The 17,709-nt window shown below is 39.5% G+C and overlaps 1 protein-coding gene across 9 annotated transcripts in view; it reads right to left on the bottom strand.

Annotated features, from left to right (window-relative positions):
- The window catches only part of LOC132140952 (potassium channel subfamily T member 1-like), a 104,142-nt gene that overhangs the window by 24,837 nt on the left and 61,596 nt on the right, over positions 1-17,709 (bottom strand). For all 9 annotated transcript variants that reach the window (XR_009433852.1, XM_059550052.1, XM_059550055.1 and 6 more), the window contains 10 exons: positions 15,390-15,469; positions 14,969-15,074; positions 12,207-12,299; positions 12,047-12,095; positions 8,569-8,628; positions 3,988-4,062; positions 3,496-3,579; positions 2,640-2,734; positions 1,107-1,287; positions 104-268 (listed from right to left, as the gene is read on the bottom strand). Coding sequence is in view for 8 of the 9 variants with exons in the window: in XM_059550052.1 (XP_059406035.1) it covers positions 104-268; positions 1,107-1,287; positions 2,640-2,734; positions 3,496-3,579; positions 3,988-4,062; positions 8,569-8,628; positions 12,047-12,095; positions 12,207-12,299; positions 14,969-15,074; positions 15,390-15,469 (988 nt within the window). In the remaining variant the exon portion in view is untranslated. The remainder of the gene's footprint in view (positions 1-103; positions 269-1,106; positions 1,288-2,639; positions 2,735-3,495; positions 3,580-3,987; positions 4,063-8,568; positions 8,629-12,046; positions 12,096-12,206; positions 12,300-14,968; positions 15,075-15,389; positions 15,470-17,709) is intronic.

Here is a 17,709-nt window from a genome sequence, read left to right as displayed (position 1 = left end):
AATTAATGATACTACCATCACATACTGAGCTAGATTCTAATACAAATTGTTGGAATACACAGAGCAAAAATAAACACTTGCATATATGGGATGATGTATGTACCTGTAGTCTCGGGTGGGCATAGAACTCGTTGAGGAAATCCATAAGCAGGTCTATTTTGAGTGAAGTGACGCAGAGAACCACATGTTTCTCTGTCTGAGCACGATGTCTGCTGTAGTTTCCGCCTGACTTCTGCCTCTCCATCCAAAGATACGCCAACTCCTCAAACTGGTGACAAAATGGGAGACAAAAAATTAAGTACTGTGAAAAAATGTAGTATATTATTAACCATTCCACTTATTTCTGCTTTAATCATCTAAAAAATTAAATGCAAAAAGTGCTCAGTCTCTCTTCATTAAGCTGTGTAAATTTAAACATGGCAGGGCATTAAAGGAATAGTTCACACAAAAATTAGCTGAATATTAACTCACCCTCAGACCTTTTAAGATGTAGATGAGTTTATTTCCCCATCAGATTTGGAGAAATTTAGCATCACACTACTTGCTCACCAGTGGATCCTCTGCAGTGAATGGGTGCCGGCAGAATGAGAGCCCAGACATCAATAAAAACATCAAAATAATCCAGTCCACCAGTTTGGACACCAGTCCAACAATTAACATCTTGTGAAGTGAAAAGTTGCAAGTTTTTAAAAAAACAAATCCATCATTTAGATGTTTTAAATTTGAACTGTCTTTTCTGACTTTTTGACTCGTAAATTCTGCTTGATCTGTGCATATTTCTCTTCTGATTAAAGGAAGATGACTTTCACTAGAGAAATCAATATGGATGCCTGAATATGGATAAAGGACTTGTATTTAAAAAGGTTTAAAACATCTTAATGAATTTCTTTTTATTACAAGATGTTAATTGATTGCTTTTATCAGCTGTTTGGACTCTCATTCTGACTGCACCTATTCACTGCAGAATATCCACTGGTAAGAAAGTGATGTAATGGTAATTTTTCCAAATCTATTCCAATGAACAACAAATGAATCTATATCTTGGATGACCTTACTATTCTTTTAATACTGAAGGCTAGTGATTGTACTGTTTGTGGTCGTATCACCTGTAATGGCAGCACCACCAGAGCCACACAGATCATGATGACCACAAGTAGCTGAGAGGGCCAGATTCTGGGTGTGACATCTCCATAACCAACAGTCGAGAAGGTGACGATGCAGAAATATAAAGCATCAAAAAGTGTGAGAGTCTTCCCTGCCCGCTCTAGGTGCTGAATCCCACAAGCCCTATGGAGTATTAGAAAAAAACTTAAGGAAACTATTTTGAAAATAGTGATTTTGATAAATTTTGCATCATAGTACTGTTGATAGTTTCATTAGAAAGACATTTCAAGGCTCTTTCCATGAATAGGGTTCAATAGAGCTGCTCAGTCATGATGCCAATTTATAGGCTTGCCCAGAAGGCCATTTCACCAGGGGCTCCCTCTGGAATTTCAAATGGTTTTCGATTTTGAGTAAAATAAGGTCTGTGGTTAGCATTATTTCAAGATTTCACATTTTGCTTTACAACATATTACATGTCATGTCTAAAATGGGAATTTTAAAACCACTGTGTGGTTTACATTCTAACATCAATTTAAATTATAATGTAAATACATAGGGACTGTAACAGTTGTGTGATTTATTACATTCTGTGGTAGTTGTAGTCCGTAAGAACTTTATTCAGAACCAATACCCAATATACTGATAAAAGTGTATCAGATAAATATATACAAATATATGCTAATACAAAATAAAACACATTGGCTAATAATTACTGTAGTTTGACCACCTGAGAATAATACAATTTAACTACCTTCTGCTACTGACACTTCAACTTTGTCGAAAAACAACACAATTTTAGTTTGTTTTAAGTTTCAGTTGTTTCATTTAAATAATGAATCCTTCCAAATATAGCACAAAAGTTCTGTTCTGAAACTCAGAATACCATTTACATCCTCCAGAGAGAAACTGTTTTTTTTTTCAACAATTTAAGTATTTACTGTTCAAGACAGACTTATAAAATGCAGCAAAAATAGTCAAACAATAAATTTTTAATACATTCTAAAATTACTGTTTTCTATTTGAAAATATAAAAAAAATTAATTTATAATTGTGATGATGGCTACATGACATACACTGTTTTTATAAAAGGCATAAAGTTCACAGTCTTATACCTTTGTCTTTTTCTCAGATTTTCAAAGACATTTTTGCTTTGAAACAAAGTTTATAATAAGATTCATGCCAGAGCTGGGTGGTTCAGTTAATGGCTTACGGCTCCTTACTAAGGATTTATTTTTCAATTCCTACAGAGAAAATGAATGGGGAAATACTTCCAGAACCCAGACTGCAGAAAAAAGTGAGCTGTGACTGCTGTACTCTATTAACAACCAGGTAGATTTTGTTTTAGAATTTCTAATAAAACAGTGGCATCTTGTTTTGACACTGCAGGGGTAAAAAATATTTTTGGATGATTTGATGCATTAATGATCGGGACAGTTAATTCATCTGAGTGTGACTGTTTCAGATTTGCTGCATTAGATCCAAGCCTGTAAAAGGCTGAAGCACCATCAGAGTTGTAAGAGATCAAAGAACTTTACCCAGTAAAGACCAGACAGAGCAGTGTGCAGATCAGAATGAGGACCTGGTTGAACATGGCAGAGTGTGTGCGCTGAATGGCACGATGGAGATCATTCTAGAAAGGAACAAAGATAGGCGAAAGTGATCTCATCCCTCAGAGAATAAACCAAGACAAGTACAAGAATAAAACGCATACTGCATGCAACGTGATATAACTGTAAAAGCCCTGTTCTGATAGAAAGACAGCCCATTTAAGTGTATGCTTTAAAGAGAACTTAATAACCTTCATTATCTTTCATTCATTGTACAATGAAGGTCTAGTGCTCCTTAAATAACAAATTCTTCTCTATTCGGCTGAATGTAATAGAGCAAAATATACAGTAGTAAGAAAAATGTGAATACTCTTTAATAATTGTACTGCTCAATTATATATGAGATATACATGTTAACTAAAATGTCATGCCCAAGGGATCATGCCTTAAATGACAGCCTTTTCATAATATTCACCTCACTAGGACAATATATTTTAAGGAAACTTTGGGGTAAAATAGGGAAATATTTCTTCCATGTTACATTTTGGTTATGGCTAGTATTTCTCTTCAACCAATATCTTTGCTTAAAGCATTTGTAAAAGGACATACCCCCTGCCAGGTTCTCTCTGGCCATTTGACCCGACCATCTGGCAGGGAAGGGAACGCTGCCACCCTCTCAAATTTTTGTTCATTGATGATGCATTTGAATTTGTCAAGTGCATAATGAAGCACAGCTTCCCAACAAAGCAATATTATCAAAAACCACCCGTTATTCTGCTAAAACACCCAACTTGATTTCCCATAGGCATGTGAAATGCACTGCAGAGCTGCAAAAACTACTTACAATCATGTTCTCCAGCGCTGATTTGGCAAGCCAACAGTTAAGAAACACGGGAACAAATATGTTCCTCAGCGGAGGCCAAAGGATCTAGAAAAGAAGACACTCATAGAATGAAGGATGACTGTATCAGACATATTTCAATCTAGTATAAGAAAGTAAAAACATTTATACCAAAAAGCACAACTGTATTGTTTTCCACTCCATAACTTTTACATGTGTAATGGCAACAGCAGAAAGGAATTAAACATCCTATAATTTGCTCCCACTGAATACAGGTCAAAAAATTGTTATTTGTTACTTTTTTGTAATTGTTGCATTTCAGTAATAATCATTCCCTATCACAACTGGCTTTCAAATGGCAATGGCTACTCATATAATTACCATCAATCACAACAATACTATCCCAACAGTACTCAATTACTTTCAACAATGTTCTGTTTGACAGCAGCAACTGGATACATGCTTCTGTGTCCACCAGATATCTTCATAACTTACTGTAATTATGAATGGCACTGTATTGATCATCTCAATGATGAAGGAGATTTGGAAAATCTGCTCCCAAATATTCCCCTAGAAATAAAATAAATGTTATACTGCAGAAGCATACAAAAAGCATATTTAATGCAAATTTATTGCACAAAAAAATAAATAAAATAAAAACATCCTAATCTAAAATAATCAGTCCTAAATAGTGACTTGGGAATTATTGCAACCAATTTATAGTGTGAAAATAGCACGTAGTTTGTACTATTTTGTATGGAAGCCCATTTCCACAACAGAATAGCAAAATAAAAAAGGTATTTTTAATCTTATAATTTTGAGATAAACTGATAAACCTTCAATTCGGAGAAGGAAAGTCAGCGTTGAGCGATAAATTTCAAAATGACATTTTCCACAGCTGAAACAAAAAACAGAATTACAAGATGTAAACTTCAGAATTCTAAGGGGAAAAAAAGTAAAAAAAAGTTTAAATATGAGATTTCTGAGAAAATGTCGGAAAATTATAGAATTCTGAAAAAAGTCAGTTGCAATGACCTTTTCTGTTTATTTTGTGGTGAAAACAGGCTTTATGTGATGTGGTGATTTTCACAGATTTTAAAATTATGACAAATGGGAAGTACACTACAAATCTTTGCATAGTATACTGTAAGTGTGCAAACTGGGATGCACCCTTTAATTGCAACAAAGATTAACCTCCCAGCATTATTCTCCCAGCTTTATTCTTGTTAAATCAATAAAGAAACAAGTTGAAAAAGTTTTTTCTGTCAAAAGTGAAGTACACTTCCCATTACTGGGGAACGTCTCGGTTACGTACGTAACCCTCGTTCCCTGATGGAGGGAATGGAGACGTTATGTCGAACGACATATGGGGTCTCACTTGGGAGGCCAATCATCTCTGAGTTTAAGAGAAAACGCCAATGAAAATTGGCTAGTGGATTTAACATACCTGAGCCACTCCCCATGCCAACGGGTATAAATAGGGCGACAGGTGCATCCACTCATTAGGTATTACGCTGAGGAGCCGAGAACGTGTCCCGGCAACAGCGACCGGTTCAAGGTTGTGGCATGGGGACATAACGTCTCCGTTCCCTCCATCAGGGAACGAGGGTTACGTACGTAACCGAGACGTTCCCTATCTGTCGGTCACTACGAGTTATGTCGAACGACATATGGGGTTCTATGGAAAACGCCACAACCTGAACACCGTCACAACCCTGTGGCGCTGCAATTGTCGGCAAGCCGTGGCGTGCCCCAAAAGCTACGCTTAAGGTCGTAACCTTCCCAAAGCCCCAGCGCAAATTCCCTGACCTTGTTACCGAATGGGGCCAAAGGGTGAGTACCTCGCTGCTGGAGAAGGCCATGCTGCTGTTCCGCCCACATAAACTTAATGGAAGGGATTTCAACCTTTAGTGAAAGATTGCTTCAAATCTTCCCTATGTGTTCTTTCAGCTTGGCAAGACAATGGGGAAGCGAGCCTAGGAACAGGCCGCTACGGAGACCACATCCTACCCGTAGGGAGGTGACGTGGAGATACTGATATGGACTGACCCAGGGGGCAGTACAACATATGGAAGGGGTCTCTGAAGCAGGTCCTACCTTAGAGTAGGGATGGAACGACTGCCAGCTCCGGGCATGCTAACACCAGTACTGGGCCTGGCGACAGACTGCTCCACCAAGTCTGACTGCCGAGGGTGCTGGAGGATGCTCGACCAGGGTATGCCAACCGGGGGACTCTACTGGGAGAAGAAAGGCGCTCGCATCCCTGTGTTACCTATAATAGAGAGGTCCCAGGAGGGAATCAGGGGTGTCCTAGGAGGATGTAAACTTCTGGCACCCCTCAGGAACCTAACGATCAGGTCATGCCTCCCCAGGGACCGGCCGTCCACTGCATCGTGATGGGCTGCAATGGCAGCCACATACACTTTCAGGGTGGAGGGTGACAGCCCACGCTCCAACCTTTCTTGCAGGAAAGAAAGCATGACTCTGACCGGTATAGTGTCTACCACCGCAGGGGGCAGATCACTTAGGTCTGCCGCGACCCATCCAGAAGCCACACGTGGAGGTTCCAAAGATCTGGACGCGGGTGCCAAATGGTGCCAAGCCCCTGAGAGAGGAGGTCCCTCCTCTGGGGGATGCGCCAGGAAGGGGCTGTCACGAGGAGCATGAGTTCCGAAAACCAGGTCCGGGTGGGCCAGTAAGGCGCAACCAACAGGACCTGTTCCTCGTCCTCCTCGTCCGCCAGTGCATCCGTGCCCAGGGGGGCCTGGAACAGGGAACAGTACAGCTGGCAGTGGGAGGACTTGTGGGAAGCAAACAGGTGTACCTGGGCTTCCTCAAATCGACTCCAGATCAGCTGAACCGTCTGGGGATGGAGTCGCCATTCCCCGGGAAAGGTGAGCTGTCGTGGGAGCGCGTCGGCTGCACGATTGAGCTCCCCCGGGATGTGGATAGCGCGCAGCGACTTGAGCCGTGTCTGACTCCAGAGGAGGAGATGGCGGGCGAGTTGAGACATGCGACGTGATCGTAGACCGCCCCCCGGACCAACACGTGCCTGTCTAGCAACAGCGGCCGAAACGGCCGTAAGGCTAGATGCACTGCCAGCAACTCCAGACAGTTGACGTGCCAAAGCAGTCGAGGTCCTGTCCAGGACCCTGAAGCTGCCTGCCCGTTGCATGTCGCGCCCCAGCCCGTGTTGGAGGCATCTGTTGTGACAACAACATGCCGGGACACTTGTTCTAAGGGCACGCCGGCCCGTAGAAAGGCAAGGTCCGACCAGGGGCTGAATAGGCGGCGACACATCGGTGTGATGGTGACACGATGTGCACCGCGGCGCCATGCCCATCTCAGGACTCGGGAGTGCAACCAGTGCTGAAGTGGCCTCAAATGGAGCAACCCGAGCGGTGTGACTACGGCTGCGGATGCCATATGCACCAGGAGCCTCTGAAAGTGTTTCAGTGGTACCCAGTTCAGCACTGACTGGGCACGCTCGCTGGTGAGCCGTGCCATCATACTCACCGAGTCTAACTCCATACAGAGTTAAGAGATTCTATGCACAGGGGAGAGCTTGCTCTTCTCTCGGTTGACCTGAAGCCCCAACTGACTGAGGTGCCAGTGCACCAAGTCTCTGTGATCGCACAACTGCTCTCGGGACCGGGCAATAATGAGCCAGTCGTCGAGATAGTTGAGGATCCTGACGCCCACTTCCCAGTGGTTACGGGAAGTCGTGGCCTAATGGTTAGAGAGTCGGACTCCCAATCGAAAGGTTGTGAGTTCGAGTCCCGGGCCGGCAGGAATTGTGGGTGGGGGGAGTGCATGTACAGTTCTCTCTCCACCTTCAATACCACGACTTAGGTGCCCTTGAGCAAGGCATCGAACCCCCAACTGCTCCCCGGGCGCCGCAGCATAAATGGCTGCCCACTGCTCCGGGTGTGTGCTCACAGTGTGTGTGTGTATTCACTGCTCTGTGTGCGTGCATTTCGGATGGGTTAAATGCAGAGCACAAATTCTGAGTATGGGTCACCGTACTTGGCTGAATGTCACTTCACTTTCACTTTCACTTTTTTCAGAGTGGGGCAAGGGCACCCTCCGCGACCCTCGTGAAGACACGGGGGGACAGGGAGAGCCCGAATGGGAGGACCTTGTACTGCCATGCCTGACCCTCGAATGCAAACCGCAGAAACGGTCTGTGGCGAGGGAGGATCGAGAGGACCGAAAGACACACTGGGGCCGCTGTAAGACGGCCCAGCAGAATTAATCGGCAGCCGCACGGGACACACGCTGCGGGAGGAGCGAGAGGTCTGTGGGGCGTGGCCCGGTAGAGAAGCTCTCACTGTATCCCTCAGATCTCCCAGAGCGCCAGCCGGCGCTCCCCTGCTCGAGCCAGAGTAACCGGGATGGGTGGCGACAGAGGGGTCTGCTGCACTCCCCTTGAGGAGTGAGAGACGCGATCGCAGCGCTGCCATGTTCATATGCCCACAATAGATGCATGAATCTGTTGGTCGCCCAGACACTGCAGACAACGCTCGTGACCGTCAACCGAAAGACAGGAAACGACCGCATCCAGAAGGACACGGACGAAACGGCATCTTGAAAAAGACGCGAATCGTCCGTGATTTGCTCTTTTAGGAACTGCTCTTTCAGCCGAAGCGCCCAGGGGAATCGCCGTCACAGGGACACCGCTGTACTGTGCTGTCACACCGACCAGGAACAGCTCTCGAACACACAGATGAAAGATTTGTAGAGACTGGATACATCAATTACTCGGCTCTGAAGCAAAAATCTAATGAGTAGATGCACCTGTCGCCCTATTTATACCCGTTGGCATGGGGAGTGGCTCAGGTATGTTAAATCCACTAGCCAATTTTCATTGGCATTTTCTCTTAAACTCAGAGATGATTGGCCTCCCAAGTGAGACCCCATATGTCGTTCGACATAACTTGTAGTGACCGACAGATAGGGAACTAAAGATGCAAAGTGGCCCTTAAGCAACCCAAGAGAAGCTGAAATAGTCAGATTTAATTTAGATCAGTGGTTAGAAATCTCACAAGGGCAGAATCACAATGACAACAATCTTACCTTGTAGCTGAGATACACCAGGAGCATTGCTTGCAAGAAGCTAATTAATGCCACTGTAACCTATGGTGTAAGAAACATGATTTTGATTAGTGGAGTATCAATAACAGAATAATGAGATTTCAGGAAATAACTTCAAAGCCTATCAGAGTCTGAGTGCTGTGTGAGAGTGAGAAACAATTAGTTGTCATAAAGACATGCAAACAGTGATGCACACTCTTAAAAAAATAAAAAGTTTACGCAATGCAAAACCCTCCTGGGGTCTGTCCTGTGCACCTCTATTGCTGTCTGGTTAAGTTCAGACAGAAAACGGGACAAAAAGAAAATTGCATCTGACAGTCAGGACCACTGAGAGGATAATTGGTGCACTGTTTGCCACTGTTTATATCACTCTGTTTGTCTGTCTTCTAGACAGACTGTCAGTTAATGCAGTAGGGGGTATTTTTCATTAACGGTTTCTGCAGGTTACATCATTACACCAGTTGATGGTAATAAAAGATCATCTTGATGAGAGAAATACTCAAATTATTTGTTTAAAGCACACTGATTTATAAAGGAACCAAATAACTGTCGGATTTTGTAGTCATTGATTCATTGAGTTAACCAATTTGTTCAAAGCACCCTGATTTATTCAGGAATTAAACAAGTTACTGTTTTCATAAATGTATCACTGAATTATTCACTCAAACAGTGTATTCAAAAAAATTATTCAGACAGGAATAAAAACACCTCTACAGTTGTTTTGGCTTACTGGCTTAGAACAAATTAGTTTGGCAGACCAAAACCAGACAAATTATCTGATTTTCAATATCGTAAAGTCATACAATATTTTCAAAGTCATATTTCAATGTTTTTGGTAAACAAGAAAAAACACATTTTTTAGAAATCACATTGCTATTTTTTATTGATATTATAACAGTACATTCAACCAGATGTGTGAACAAGTATGCAAAAAGAAAAAGATCCATCATCAATTGCATAACCAATAAAAGTGACTTCGGCAGAATATGCCATGACTTAGGCATTTTTTCCTCTTACATAAAAAATGCAAACATAAAATAACAAAAGTTGTTTTACTCTCCTAAATATAACCAAGATGTGTAACTTGTGAACCCTAACCAAGTTGTTTCTTATTAATGTCTAACCTTAACCACTGTTTTCCTTTTCCACCCTTAATCGAAGTTCCACTTAGGTGCTGTGGAAACATAACCAACGTTTTTTTATTCTCCTAAATATAACCAAGATGTGTAACTTGTCAACCCTAACCAAGTTGTTTCTTAATGTTTAACCTTAACCACTGTTTTTCTTTCCCACCAAGTTCCACTCAGGTGTTATGCACACTCATTTTCACACTGTCTATTGATGAGGGAGGTTGTCATAGTACTGGTGGGCTACTCTTGGTAGTACTGGTTTCATTGCCTGCAAGTCATTGAATTTCCTGAGAGTAATTGGCAGTTGGGCAGGAAAGAGTGGGACCCAGTGGAATGGTTCTTTGGGGATGTTGATTTGCTGAGGCAGGTCCTCCCATTCAGACTCAAAATCCAACTTGTACCGGATTCGACCATCAGCCAAGTACTGGAGAGCCCAGAGGCCATGGACTGTGGGGTCACCAACTTTTTTACCTGGTCGAATATTGGTGACGTAGGCCCCAGATAACTTCATGAAGTCATTGTGGTATAGCTGGGTCAACTTGTATGGGGATGGATGTATTCGTGCAGTCTCAAAGATGACAATGTAATCACGTGGAGTGTGAATATCTTTGACGATGCGCTGCTCAATGAGGCTTTGCATGGAGTCACACTCCATTTGTGTGTGGCCAGCAACCAGAAACTTTTGCTCTATGGTGACAACATGCTTCATGGCCAGATGAAGGTAGGTGTTGCTGATGGCACCACACCGATTTTGATATCCACAGCCATCACTCCAGACAATGACTTTCTCAATGTTTCCGTTGGCCTCTAGGATTGATTCGAAGTGTTTGGTCGGCAGATGGGCAAAAACCTCACTGCTGAGGGAGCCTTCATGCTCTTCCCAAGTGTAACAATATCCATCTTTGTTGTTCATGTTGAAGCAAGTAAAGTTTTGCATCTGTAATTTAGTTTTGTAATAAATTGTACTTGCTTTCGTCTTGGGGCACAGAAGAACGCATTGAAGGTCCATTGTCCACACTGAAAGTTTGTCACTGGATTCCTTTTTATCCTTAGCTTTTTCAGCTTGAGCCTGAGCCTTTAATTTCAAGTGAGTAGTAAGGGTATCCTGATCTGTATTTCCTACCTTGGCGCTGACACATACATCACACTGGTCTTTTTTTGGTATGAACACGGAGTAATTCTGCTCACTGAACACATTTCGAAAATATGTCTCACAGCACGCGCTCCATTTTCACCAGCAGCTTTCTGATATTCCTTGTGAAGATCACTTAGAACTGTTCCCGGTTCCAGGAACTTTTTTGGATAGGAGGGAATCTGATGGCAGTAATGGGATGGGACTGTAGGCAGTCCAGAGAGCCATTCTTTCAGGAAGGTCTGGTCAACATCTGATATGGGCACACATGGGCCAGTCTTGTTGATCTTGGGTTTACACGGATCAGTTTTGGATTTTAACCATGATCCAATGGTTCTGGGGGCGATGCCAAGTGTTGAACAGAAAATATTCTTACACACAGGTAGTTTACGTCTATCTGCCAGTTGCAGGTGGTATAATAGGGACGGTTTTCTCCTTGATGCAACACCACCTTTCTTCTGTTTTATGGGCACATTTTGGACTAGAGTCTGGATATACAGCTTGCGTGTCTCCCAAGAAGGCATGGACCAGAAATTGTTGAAGATATCTGTTCTATGCTCTTCATTCAGTAGTCTGTCTTCCCATGTTTTCTGCCATTTTGTTTGTATCAAAACTGCCTAAGTCAAAGAGATGACTTAGGCAGATAATGTTTTTGGATTATAATAAGTGTTGTGATTGGCTAAGGACATAGGCAGAAAGGCAGGATGATGCAGCAGTGGTAGGACAGTAAAGTTAGGCAGATATCTCAATTTGGCCAAAAAATGACTTAGGCAATTATGCTATGAGGCTAACGAATATATTTTAATAGTATGTCTGTAACTTATCGCTATTGAACTGCTGTATAAAAGCAATTTTGTACTTGCAAATCCAGTGATCTGAATTCCAGCAGGGTATTCATATTTCAGATATTTAAATATATTTACATTGAGCCAATCTGCACACATCTCTCTACAAGCTTTTTATATTTCCATTTAATCAGCCTAGATGTTTATTATTGCAATGGATCTTGTATATTTAATCTAGAAAAGGGTTTAGCACAAAATAATCCAATAAAGCCAATAAAGCTTTTTTTTTTTTTTTGATTAAGTTTCTAAACCACAAAATAGATATGTATTAAATACATATTTATTAAAATGTTAAAATTCCTTTCCAGGAATCACAAAAAAAAATTAATAGAAAATAACAATTCTCTACCTACCTGTATCGCCCATACAGGAACTCTCCTATTCACCCAAAATATTAACTCCCTTTAAAAATATGTCACAAGAAACACATAAGGAAATATATATTTGTCAAAAAATAATTATTTAATAAGTTTGATTTATGATCACAATATCAAATATGCAGACAGGTCTCACCAGTTTATTTGTGTGGGATCTGCGGTCAGGTTTGTTGTGTAGTTGCCACAGGCTTTGCTGCAAAGAGCATCTGTGATGTTTGTGCAATGTTTACTATAATCACAATAACAGGCAGTTAGTACATAACATACATTAAAAAAAAGGCATCGGGATTGAAACACTGAGGGATCATAAATGCTGGCTCTGACATAAACGACAGCATGAAATGGCCTCTCTCATTTGATTTCTGCACGTACGGCACCCTCTTCTCTCCCAGCATGCCTGCACACAAGTACACACTGCTCTCTCTTTATGTCAGTTACTAACACACGCTGTCCCTGAATGGTTTTTGTGACTGGTATTAAAAGCGACTCTAATGGACACTTCAGACAATAAGTCTGGGCTGATCCCAAGAGTCGGTCTCATGCAATTTAAGCAGTGCTTTTGAGACATGCTATAATGCATTTTGTTTTGGTGTGCCATAGATGTCATGTCACGAAAGAGCTGAAGTAAAATCATTATACAGAAGTTAGTACCGGTCCTCTAAGATGACTGCTGATAGTTTGCATGGCATGTTGCGAGAGGTTTTTTTGTTCATATCATTCTGCTGTGGTGTGTTAACTCTTTCCCCGCCAGCAAAAAAAAAAGTTTGCAGCCACCTCTAGCGAATTTAATGATTTTCAATCAACTTCGATGGCCTATTTGCCAGTATGAATATTTGAATATGCAATTCACCAAAATAGAGCCTCTATTTTTAAACAAAAATTTTATTCTATCTTAAAGCATTCTTTTTAAATCAACACTTGAATATAGGTAGGTTTCATAAAATGCATAATCTTGAGCAAAAAGTCGAGAAAACCAAATTTTTATCAAAAAATACACCTGGATAAGATTCAGTACGATTATAAAAGCATAAATCCAGTTAATCCCTTCCATCAATACCTCCAAAGCGTGCACAGACATATACCAGTTCCTGGATCAACATTTTATTCCGTATCGGTTTTCATTTATATGCTGTCTATTTCTGATGATCGCATTGTTTTTCATATGCATCCATTTACACACATTGCTTGTTTCTTCATCCTGTTCACATGTGTTTTTGTTTGGGAGGTTTTGTACTTGTTCAGAAGATGTGTAATAGTGCCCCTGAGTGAAAACAAAAACAGCCGGAAAAACGTAAGTAAAAAAAAAAAAGAGTTAATGTTCCAGACCAGAGTATAAGTCCTTAGACAAATCATGGACACAGTTGGTCCTGGTCTGTTATTGGTTATTAACAAATGTTTGTCTACTGGTTCCTTCCCTAAAAGTCTTAAATGTGTAGTGGTGATACCTTATCTTAAAAAAAACTAACAAAGAAACCTGGATCAGTCTTCTTTTTCCAATTTTTGTCCTATTTTTAATCTACCCTTTATTTCAAAGATCCTTGAGAAAGTTGTATTGACTCAATTACAATCGCATTTGACTGTTAATTCTGTTCATGAGATGTTTTAATCAGGCTTCAAAGTTTTACACAGTACTGAATCCGCCCTTTTAAGAGTGTCAAGTGCTCTCTTTACAGAAACTGATTCTGGAAAATTCATGGCTTTAGCTTTATTAGATCTGAGTCCTGATTTTAATTTGGTTAATCATGAGATCCTGTTAATATGTTTGGAGACATCTGTGGGCCTATGTGGTAGTTTTACAGTGGTTCCATTCCTACCTAACCAACAGATGTTTTAGTGTTCATATTGGTCATCAGTCCTCCTCTAGTATACCTCTTAATTGTGGAGTTCCACAGGGATCAATCCTTGGGCCGGTATTGTTCACCCTGTATATGCACCTCTGGTTTCCATTTTTTACAAATATAAAGTATCCTTTCATCTATGTGCGGATGATACTCAGATCTATTTTCCTTTAAAGCACAATGATAAAAATGGTTTACAATCACTGTTGGCATGTTTAGAGGAATTTAAGCCCCATATGAAACTCAGCGCGCTAGAAATCTGGGAGTTTTCTCTCTCTCGTCTACAGCTAGTGCAAAATGCAGTTGCTAGACTTCTTTCTGGTACCCGCAAGTATGAGCCAGTAACTCCTATTTTATCGGCATTGCAATGGTTACCCATCAAATATAGAATTGATTTTAAAATTCTTCTATTTGTGTATAAAGCCCTCAACAATTTGGTCCCTCAGTACCTGACAGACCAGCTTTGTCTATACACCCTCTCTAGAACACTGAGATCTTGTGATCTCAATCTACTCATCGTGTCTAGATGTAGACTTAAAAAAAACGAGGTGATCGTGCTTTTGCGACTGCAGGTCCGAAACTCTGGAATAGTCTACCTCTTCATTTCAGATTAGCCCCCTCTATTTCTGCTCTAAAGACATAGATAGCTGTTGTGTTATGATCTTTTGGGTTGCATGACAGAAAAGATTACCATTCAAAACTTTGGATCATTACATTTTTTTAAGAAATTAATACTTTATTCTCCAATGATGCATGAAAATGATTAGAAGTGACACTAAAAACATTTATAATGTTACAAAAAAAATCAGTGTTGTCATTATAGGAATAAATGACACTATAATGTATAATAAAACAGAAAAAAAGTTACAATTCTAATAATATTTCAAAATATTACAGTTTTTTTTTTACTTTAAGAAATTAGGTATAAGGGACCTGTACCGAAAACATAATAAAATCATGATAACCCCAAACTTTTGAATGATAGTATATATGTGAAGTAATGAATAAATGACAAAATTTTCATATTATATTTATCCCTTTAAATTTCATGCTTGCTCACCGTGCACATGTGACCTGGTTAGTTGGATCATCAAGTGAGACTCTGATTATATAAAGGAGGCATGTTAATAACTTCAAGGAGAAGTTGAAGAGGCGTATTCTGAGACCTGCAATACAGTAAATTATGAAGTAGAGCTTCATACCATAGAAAAACGATCTGTAAAATGTGTTATAAATAATTCAGCAGTCTGGCAATCCTGCAAACTTACAGTACCATCATAAATTCACACAAACAGTTCAAACAAAGTCACCTTCACTGTTATGATGATTTTTTTCTGTAATATGCCACATAAAAGGCAAAGACATGTGCATGTATAGTGATATCGAGATCCATAAAAATCTTAAGTACTGTTTATGCTTGCAGTAATGGACTCTGTTTTGCTGGCTGTAAATGGCTCAAAGGGTCAAAAGATTTTACTTACTTGACCTTTGGTTTTTGATGAAAAAGAGCTTCAGCCTCTCCTTGAATGTGTTTTCATTTACATAAAATTCCACCTGCACCCTGTGGAAAGGAAATAAAATATTTGGACATGTAATCACACTCTATAATGATATTCACACATTTTAAAATTTCCAATTTTTAAAAAATATTCATTCTTCTGTGAACAAAATAAAAAATAAATAAAAATTGTTGATTATTCCATTGAAATTTCGATAATGAATTATGATTATCACAGTTTACATCGATTATTGTTGTTCATTGATGATGTTTATACCATTGTATGATGCAACTGTCTGCCATATTTTTATATGAAAAAAAACAAGCTGAAAACATGTAGTGCTTTTCTATAGTTTTAAGCCTCAATAGTAAACTATACATTGGATTGGTTTCTTCTTTATATAAAAAAAAAAGTTAAAATGTGAATGGTATTATAATGTTATACTAAAACTAAAATTAAAATAATGTGAAAAACCCTTAAGATGATATGTAGAAAAAAAACGCATCTTAAGCACACCGATTGTGTGACAAAAGTGGACTTTGAACGATTAATTCGCGCTTTGAACAATAACGTAATTGTGGCATCCATAATTGTAACTGCGATTAGAAATTCAAGTAATTTGCAGCCCTACTCCAGATCCATCTTTAAGATGTATGAGATCGTGTCAAATCTTTTAGGACATCTGACAAGGAGCATTAGCAATGGCACTGCTTTCAGATGAACTCTCAGCAGACAACAGCCTCTCCCATTTATGCATGAACTTTCCCTAAGTACTATTTCAGTGTCTATAAGTTTGAATTTGTATACATCATCATATTGTGGTAATATCCTTTATGATCCAAAATATAGCATCTTTGAATCTAGCCCAAAACACACGACAAAGTAGCTTAACGAAATCTGCAGTGTCACCACCCAAACAATGCTGTAAAATGATTAATCACATTGATGCTCATCATGAACATCTCTAATGAGATGCTTTTGGGTGAATTTTGGGAAATACTCAAAATCAAAAGAAATTCATATTTGCATACAGAAAATAATTTCACCAAAAAATAATCTTAGTGATTTTTTAAGCAAGACGCAAAGAATGAGCGTGCACTTGGTGTTGCTATAAGTGATTTCAGCCATTTTGTCAGTTTCCATTATTTTTGTTTTTGTCTGTCATCCAGCCACCCTTAATCCAAAACCCCGTCTTCAATTCATCAGAAAGCCAGAGGCCAGGAATCCCAAACACAAAATATCACAGCATCTAATCTATTTCAGCATCACAGCCTACTTCGTTACTACACTACTGATCAAAATACTTATTAATAATTAAGAATTTTTTATATTTGCTCACCAAAGCTGCATTTATTAGATCAAAAACACAGTAAAACAGTAATATTGTGAAATATTACAATTTAAAATAACTGTTTTCCATGTTAGTATCTTTTAAAATGTAGTTTATTCCTGTGATGGCAATGCTATAATTAAATTATATTATGATGATTAAAAAAAACTTAATTAATAAAATCATAATTATTCCAAACTAATATGATAAAAAAAAATCCTAATGAAAAACTAAATCTGAATTATTCCAAAGCTCTGACCCATAGTTTCTACAGTATGCGATAACCACTACAACAACAAAAAATGAGTATATCCAAATACCCTCATAAAACACAAGGCAAAGAATGCTCCCAAAGAAATTCTGAAATCTACATGACATGCACTGAATATATTTTATAGTTGAGAAGACATTTGACAGTATGTGATTTTGGACGCAGCTAATGATTCGCAGCAGAAAGTGAAAATACAGCGCTCACGCCTATGACAGAGATGTGCGGTTTCCCAGGACACCTACTGGTATTTCAGTCATATCTGTCAGCCATGGAGACATTTTATGCATGGTCTTAAAAAGAAACACACACAGATACACATTTTTGTTTCTGTGAATTGTGGGGACTTTTCCTTACAGAAAACCTGTTTGCATTGTTACACTTTCAGATAAACAATTTCCTATTTGTATAAAATTTTTCACCTCATCATGGGGACCTGTAAATGTCAAAAATTTTCAGGTTTTACTATCCTTGTGGGGTTATTTGGTCCCCACAATGTAGCATAAATAAGTACACACACACACACACACACACACACACACACACACACACCTTGAATAATTTACAGCATGTTTATTAATCTAAAAATTGTTTCAAAATGCTACAGTGTGTACTTTATAATCCACTTTTTTTCTTTTGATTTTGGGACAAAATATAATATAGATATTCCTTTTTTCTTTTTCCATATAACCATTCTTTCTTCT

This window comes from Carassius carassius, chromosome 5, assembly GCF_963082965.1.
Source record: "Carassius carassius chromosome 5, fCarCar2.1, whole genome shotgun sequence".
Lineage (NCBI taxonomy): Eukaryota > Metazoa > Chordata > Actinopteri > Cypriniformes > Cyprinidae > Carassius > Carassius carassius.
Note: the sequence above shows the minus strand (reverse complement) of the source record. Positions and strands in the feature narration are given on the sequence as shown.